The 8,359-nt window shown below is 48.3% G+C and overlaps 1 protein-coding gene across 1 annotated transcript in view; it reads right to left on the bottom strand.

Annotated features, from left to right (window-relative positions):
* The window catches only part of LOC108246499 (transmembrane protein 163), a 35,936-nt gene that overhangs the window by 11,358 nt on the left and 16,219 nt on the right, over window positions 1–8,359 (bottom strand). The window contains exons 3-4 of the mRNA XM_017434080.3: window positions 3,361–3,404; window positions 3,194–3,285 (exon numbers count right to left, since the gene is read on the bottom strand). Of these exons, the coding sequence (XP_017289569.1) occupies window positions 3,194–3,285; window positions 3,361–3,404 (136 nt within the window). The remainder of the gene's footprint in view (window positions 1–3,193; window positions 3,286–3,360; window positions 3,405–8,359) is intronic.

Raw genomic sequence — 8,359 nt, 5'->3', positions numbered from 1 at the left:
GTAGCAAAAGGCTAGCTTAAAAGTAAAGTAAAAGTAGCAAAATGCTAGCTTAAAGGTAAGGTAAAAGTAGCAAAAGGTTAGTTTTTTTTAATAAAACCTAATAAAGGTAAATCCAACGTGTCCTCGCAGCTTTGTTAGCTGCGTTATCGACATTAATGTACGATTATATGATTTTGACCTCTGCGGGATCGAAAAGGAAAAGCATTTTCATACGAAACGAGAGTGGCGATTCCATCATTTTTGGCCAGAAAGCTGATTTTTTTACTGGCCAAATACTGACAGACTCGTCTAGGAAACGAAGACGCTCCGCGAGCGGCAAGATGTCCTCGAACCGCCGTTTCTCCAATTAACTAAATCTGACGGGAAAAGCGGAGCCGGCCGGAGCATATGTCCCGGTCGTGCTTGGCTGCCGGAGTGTGCCGAGAAGATCTGAGGGCCGCCGTGCTCTCGAGGTTCTTGGGTTTTAAGGAGGGGGGGTTAGGTAACCAAGGCAACAGCCCAGCATCCCTCTGGGAAGTCCACAGCAGGACACACACACACACATCCAGGAGCTATGCGTCCACGCTAACAGCCCCCCTGTTGGTCCCTGCTCATAGTATCCGATCTCCATAACGACGTCAAACACGTTCGTGAGGATGTTGCCGTGGCAACCGCGCAGACCGCAGGTCATCTCCGCTCGACCGTGTCGGCTTTTCTCAAACGCCGACAGATCTAAAACTAGGAGCAACGGGAGCTTTTCCCCCCGCTTAGGTGCTGCAACGTACTGGCTGTCTACCAGACGACAACAAGCTGCTGAATAAATTAATAAATAAATAAAAGCCGATGTCGCTCAGAGATAATTGGCGGTTTTTCTGAGCGCGTTGGGATAACGATCACCGACCGAAGCGAAATCCTCCAATTAGGCGGTGGAAGGAGGACGCTTTAACGGGGCGGTTTAATTAGCGTTCGAATCCGGTTGTGCTTGAAACAAACTTGGGAAGAGGTGAGAACGTCCACTTGAACCCACTTCCTGTTTATGCACGGTGTGGGTTTAGATGTACGTGGAGAAACGGCGCCATGTCGTAGTTCAGACTCGGATTTGTGTTTTAGCAACGACCGACTCGTCGTATCATCGCAGAGGTGAAATGAATGTTCCCGTTCTGAACCGCCTTCCTCTCCGGAGGACGCGAGCTCATCCGTCGCACCTGCCGCAATCGCTCGGTGCTCCTCCGAGACCCGGACGCGTCTCTCGCCTCCGAGTGGGCGGGAAGCCGCAGCCGCCGCACTCCGTCAAGAAAGATCGGAAACGGCGAAAGCTGGGGAACGACGCTTGGCTTTTGGAATTTTGAGCATTTCGAGCCTTCGGACCTCTCCTTCTCTCCTGCTGGACGTAATTTAACCTCAGGGGTGATCAAGCGGCATCAGGAAGACCAAGGAACGCACCGGGACACAACAGGGTCAAGGGGAAGTTGCGGAATAGGTTCTTGGTTTGAACATCTTCGTGGTTCGGTCGGTCCTCTGATCCTCTGATCGTGGAAAGAGCGCTGCACAGCTGAAAAACATGGCTGCCCACCGAAGCTGATCGAGGATTCACCCAAGAAACCTCACTGTAACTGTGGACGAGCTACAGAGACATCCGCAGCTCGGGTGGGACGATATGTCCACGGGGACAACAAGCAGTCACAAATCTGGCCTTCATGGAAAAGTGGCTGGAAGAAAAGCCGGAAGAAGTCCGGTTTGCCCCGAGCCGTGCGGTTAGGGGCACGGCTGAAAGCTAACGCCGCGCGCCGCCACCCCCCACTGTGAAGCACGGGGGTGGCGGCGTCATGCTGTGGGGGGGACGCTTCGCTCCAGCAGGAGCAGGGAAGCTGGTCGGAGTTGATGGGAAGGTGGACGGAGCCATGGACTCGAGAAGCGAGGCGGAGGTTCAACGGGAAACATTCGGCCGGATCGACAATGGAATGGGTCGGATCGAATGGACCGGTCAGAGTCTAAAACTGAGCTGGAGTTACACGACGTTGCCAAAAGTATTCGCTCACCCATCCGTATCATTGAATCCTTGTGTCCCGATCCCTTCCATGGCCACAGGTGTGTAAAATCACCAGCTTCTACAAACATTAGTGAAAGAATGGGTCAATCTCAGGGGCTCAGGGAATTCCAGCGTGGTGGGATGTCACCTGAGCAAGAAGTCCACAGTCAGCTGTTAGTGGTTTTACAACAAAGTTGAAGAGATCGGGAATTACAGCAACTCTGATATGTACAACCTCAGAGTGGGCTCAGCTGAGGTCGCCGACGTTCTACAGAGTCAACATCTCCAAACTTCATGCGGCCTTCGGATCAGGAGCAGAGAGCTTCATAAAATGGGTTTCCATGGCAACAGCTGCATCCAGGTGGAGTAAAACACGCCGCCGCTGGACTCTAGAGCGGCGGAGACGTGTCCTCCGGAGGGACGAGTCGTGCTTCTCTGTCTGACAACCCGACGGACGATTTCTTGTCTGACTGCTCTGTACCGAGTGTAAAGTTCGGTGGAGGGAGGATCATGCTGTGGGGTTGGTTTTCAGCTGCTTAGTTCCAGAGAAAGGAACTCTTAATGCTTCATTGTACCAAGACGTTTTGGACAACTTTGTGGGAACAGTTTGGGGGACGGCTACTTCCTGTTCCAACATGACCTCCGGCGCACAAAGCAAGGTCCACAAAGACATGGATGATGGGAGAACTTGACCGGCCTGCACAGAGTCCTGACCTCAGCCTGACGGAACACCTTTGGGATGAATCAGAGCAGAGAAAGGAGGCAAGCGAATACTTTTGGCGATATGGTGTAAAGAAGAATGGGTAAAATTTTAAGTGCAATAAAAGGATTGCCTTAGGGGGGTGGATACAAATGCATGCCGCACTTTTTAGATTCTTACTGGTAAAATTTCAAAACCTGTATCGTTCTTACTGATCACCTTTTGGAGTTAGCACAGTTCAAGATGGCTGCCACAGCTAATCCACCTTAGGAAACACAAAACCAGCTAAATGTCCGTCAGTTTGACACATAATGAGCTGAAGTTTGACGTGGCAGCAGCTGAGGCTAATCCTCGACACTCGCTCCGAGGTAGAATCAATTAACGGCTACATCTGAAGGAACACACACACACACACACACACGTCTCGGATCCTCCAGACGAAGGAAGCCCGATTAGTCAGCGGCGTTTCGGTCGACGCCACTCACATGTACTCGCGGTGCGCCGAGTGCACGGCGGCAGCGTTGCCGTAGCGCCACAGCACGATGGCGGAGGACAGCACGTCCAGCGCGGCGTCGAACTGCGGAGGGAACACAGAGACGCGTTAAGTCCGCGCCACCGACGGCAGCCGCTGGAGGATTTACGCCGGACTTACGGCGAATCCGAAAGCCGACGCGCTGTGGCGCATGATGGACACAGCTGGGAAGAAAAAAAACAGAAAAATGAAATGTTAGACGTTTTGTGTGTTTGTGTGTCTGTTAGCAAAATATTTCATGAATCAGTGAAAGGATTTGTCTGAAACTTTCAGAACTTAATCCATGGATATATGTCTACAACTGATTAACTTTCGGAGTCAACCCAATTCAATATGGCCGCCACAGCTAATCAACCTTAGCAAACACAAAAGCAGCGATAAATCGGCGAATTATACAGATATTGAGCTAAAATTTGCTGTGGTAGTAGCTGAGACTGATTCACAACTTATACTCTGAGCACGACACACTGCAGCATATCGTTACTTAAAGGTTTGGCATTAACTGTGAGGAGTTAACCATGTTTGTCTGTTAGCAAAATATCTCACAAACCACTGGACGCATTTTAATGAAACTTTCAGAAAGTAATCGCTGGATGAGCGTCTACAACTGATTAAATTTTGGAGTCAACCCAATTCAAGATGGCCGCCACAGCTAACCAACCGTAGCAAACACGAAAGTGGCTACAACTCAGCGAATTACACAGATATCGATGTAAAATTCGGTGTGGTAGTAGCTGAGAGTGATCGCAAACCCATAGTCTGAGCCCTAAAGAATTGGACAAGACATTCATTTAAAACATTGGCGTTAACTGTTAGAGTCGACTCTGTCTGTCTGTTAGCAAAATATCTCACAAACCACTGGACAGATTTTAATGAAACTTTCAGAAAGTAATCGTTGGATGTACGTCTACAACTGATTAAATTTTGGAGTCAACCCAATTCAAGATGGCCGCCACAGCTAACCAACCGTAGCAATCTGAAAGCGACAGAAACTCTGCGTCGCCGGCTTTTTACGAGACGCACTCGTTACAGATTTAGATTTATTTATTTAAGAAGGGGCCGTGCATACAACTTGGAACAGTTCTGGGTCACCACGGCAACCACGGAGACATGTTAAACTAAGGTGTGTCATCTGATCGGCATCTTCAGGCTTCAGTCGGTGGTAGTCACAGGGCTGTTTGGGATCACGGTGTGTAACACACTGAACGTGGAGCGCAGGAAGCTGAGGACAGAGTCGTCTCAGGAGCTCAGAGAGACGACGATTGGGCAGCAGGTTGAAGGTAAAGACTAGAAGACCGTCTCCAAGCAGCTGGACGTCTCTCTGGACATGGACGTGAGAGGACAACGGACGACAAACTGAAGAGACGGATGATACGAACAGTTACCAAGGAGACCGGGACGACTTCCAAAGAGGTTAGAGGAGGAACTCCGAGGTCAAGGGTCATCGGTGTCATCAGTTGTCTCTGTTTGAGACAAAGTGGACTTAGAGGACGACTGAGGAGGACAATGAGTCATAACAAAGAGGCTGGGATTTGCCAAAATGGGACAGATGGGACAAAACGGGAGCTTTTTTTTTTCTTTTTTTGGTCAACAAGTCCCATCAGCTCCAAAAATGGAAGAAAGGAAAGAACCCTGGACCTACAGGGGGACACGGAGAACGCTCGTGTCTCCATAAACAAACACGACAAACCAAACGCAAATAAGCTTATAGTCTTAGTGGGAGTTTACTCGTCTCTGGAAAATAAATAGAGTTTGGACAGAGAGGCCGTGCCTTCGGGGATCGTTGTGAAGGACTCTCAGCTACCACCACACCAAATCTTAGCACAACATCTGGAAATCTGACCGAGTTACAGCCATGTTTGTGCTTCCTAAACTCAATGGGCTGTGGCGGCCATCTTGAGTCCGATTCGCCCCGAAAGTTAATCAGCTGTCGAGGCACATCCGAGGAATATTTCCTGGAAGTTTCATCGAAATCCACTCGGCCGTTCAGGAGATATTTTGCTAACAGACAAACAGAGTCGACTCCAGAAAGTTAATGTTAAAGTTTTATGGAAAATCTTGGGCAATCCGTTAGCGCTCGGAGTTCGTGTTGGGGATCAGTCTCAGCTACTACCACGCCAAATTTTAGCTCAATATCTTTAAAATTGACGGAGTCGTAGCCATTTTTGTGGTTTTGAAGGTCACGTAGCTTTGGCGGCCATCTTGAATCCGGTTGACTCCGAATGTTAATCAGTTGTAGACGAACATCCAGCGATTATTTCCTGCAAGTTTCGTTAACATCTACAACAGGTAAGATATTAACCGTTCAGAATGTTCTCTTTTCTGCTTTAACATCCAGAGGCTTTTTGAGACAACTTGTCTTGTTGGTATGGTCCCCGCCCTCCGTCTTTGGCCCCTCCCTCCTCGCTGTTTTGTCCTCCCGGCTCCTTCATTAGGAGGACTCAGCTCCACGGTTGTCAGAGCCGAACCCGGCGACGGCTAATTAGTTCCCTCGGGACGCCGGGGGAGGGAACACTCTCATATGAAGTCAATTTCTTCTTCCTGTTTTATCGTTCGCTTCTCTGGTCCAGTTTTGAACATTTTGAACAGTTTTTCTTGGTTTTAGCACGTTTGTTGTGCGCTTTTATTTTGAAAGGCGCTCGTAAAGGGGCTGGCTCGACCACTTCCCGATTCGGCAAACCACCGTCTCTCGGACTTTTCTCTGTTCTTGTGTGTTTTTTTGAATCAACGTACGAAAAAAAAAAAAAGTCGGGAGATTAAAGTTTCTGCGGGTAAAAATCAGATTTATTCACCGCCGTTTTGAACGTGCGCACACAAGGCGGGGGCGGCTTGTCAAAAACGAAATGTTGATCGTCCAAAGTGAGCATTAGTTGTCCGTTTCTTTTTTCCATTTTCGTTTCGTAAACAAAATCGGAAACCGGGTGACGCTTACCTACTGGTAACTGAAAGTGTAGAAACTGCTGATTCGTTCGGCGTGCGAACTGCTGATTCATTCGGCGTGCGAACTGCTGATTCGTTCAATGTAGAACTGCTGATTCGTTCGGCGTACGAACTGCTGATTTGTTCAGCGGGAGTTCAGGTCTTCGTTTCCGGTTCCGCCATAAGGTCCCGTTGAATTAACAACAAAATAAAAGCTCATCTTTGGTTTAACCATTGCAGTTAAAAAAAACCAAAAGGTGCCTCTTTTTTATTTTTGCAATTGCCGTTTTTCTATTTCGTTTTAAAAACGGAAAAAAAAAAAAAGAACACATGCTTGTTTTGTTTTTTGCAATTTTATTTTGAAACGAAAAAAACCAAAGAACACTGATGTACACGGATTGTTTCTGTTTGATTTACGTCAACGTTTTGACGTTTCTTTTTTAACAAACGCGCTAAAACCAGAATAACTTCCGGTCCAAAAGCCTAAAGTCGGTGTTCGTCCAATCGGTGGATTTCAGTTTGTAGTCGAGTTTAGCGATTCGTTTTTGTGGTTTGCCCTTCAGGGCCACCGTAGAAGCTGCCCCCCTTGCCGAGCTAACTGTGACAGCTCGCTGCTAATTAGCAGCACGTTTTTCCTGGGCCGCTCGGGAGTCTTCGCACCGACGTGGGAACGTTCCCACCGCGGCGTCTTGTTTGTTGAAGCTCTTCGCCCGCGGTTGGGTTCAGACTGACAGGAATGTCACACGGCAGCGGCGGGTCGTCGTGGCGATGAAGTGAGGACTTGGAGTTAATTAAAACCCTTCACGGAAACCAGGATGTTTCAGTTGTTTTGTCCCCGACCGTCAGAGAAACACTGAGTGAAGGTCGACAAAAATGTCTACGGTTTGATATATAAACGCTACAGGAAGTGGAAAGATTATGGGAAAAAAAATAAAATAAAATAAATCGTTTAAACAGTTAGCATTTGAGACTTCCGGGAATGCAGTGTAACTGAGCAGACGTGTCCGACCTGCGCTCTCTAACCTATCCGTTAATATGATAAAAAAAACAACGCTAAACCAAATTGTGGACTGGGTAAATGAAGTCTAGAAGACAAGTAATGTGGAATGGATTTACGACTTCGAAACAAAGACCGAAAGAAAGATAAGAAGGACGAAAAATCTGTTGCTAGCAAAGAAGCGGTAGCCAAGGCTAGCCCCGGACGAAGTGAGTCTAACATGGCGACTCGGGAAACGGGTTCAACGACGGACGGGGAGGGAGATACCCAGATCGGGGGAGTACTTCCAAGTGTACTCAAGGAAATACGTGAGTTAAATAAGAGTCTTTCGGAGAAAATTGACTTGAGTTCAGCACAGCTCCAGACTTCTATCAACGGAGTGAAAGCTACGTTGGACAAGGTGCTAACGAGGGTAACAGAGGCTGAGAATCGAATCAGTGAAACTGAGGACGCTGTATCCGAGCTGAAACAGCTGACGAAGCAGCTGAAAGGCGACAACGAGTTCCTTAAAAAGAAAATCGACCAGCTTGAAAATTATAGCAGGAGAAAGAATATTCGAGTGTTGGGACTAGAAGAAGGCTCTGAAGGAACGGACCCTGTGAAATTCTTCACAACCTGGATACCGGAACTGTTGGGAGCTGGCGGTCCAGACCCGGCAGCTCAGCGGCTGGAGGTGGAAATTGAACGAGCACACAGAACCGGGGCTATGGAGCCTAGAACGGGTGAACCACCTCGTACCACCCCGAGACCCGTCTTGGTTCGTCTCCTGCGATTTCAAGATCGAGAGAAGATCTTGGCTTTGGCTAAAAAGAGAGGAAATGTCAGCTTCAACAACAAGAAAATTAGTTTTTTCCCTGACATGAGTCCTGAATTAGCCAGACGCCGAAAACAGCTCGTCCCCGCGCTGCAAGCAATTAAAGCAAGAAACATCCCCTGCTACCTCATCTATCCGGCACGTTTGAAGGTCCAACCAGATGTCGGAGGACCTCGCTTTTTCGACTCCACAACGGAAGCCTTTAAATTTATCAACGGCCTGGCACAACGGGAACAGCAGATGTCAATGACCAGCGATCACTGACTATCAACACCGAGTCAAAATCTGGAGCAGAATGGAGGGTTAAGGTGTCTGCCATCGGGTCTACTCCAGAGACAGTGAATCGGACCCTTGCTGGTTCCTGGATAAATGGTGGTACAGTGATATAT

The sequence above is a fragment of the Kryptolebias marmoratus genome, linkage group LG23, assembly GCF_001649575.2.
Source record: "Kryptolebias marmoratus isolate JLee-2015 linkage group LG23, ASM164957v2, whole genome shotgun sequence".
NCBI classification, from domain to species: domain Eukaryota; kingdom Metazoa; phylum Chordata; class Actinopteri; order Cyprinodontiformes; family Rivulidae; genus Kryptolebias; species Kryptolebias marmoratus.
Note: the sequence above shows the minus strand (reverse complement) of the source record. Positions and strands in the feature narration are given on the sequence as shown.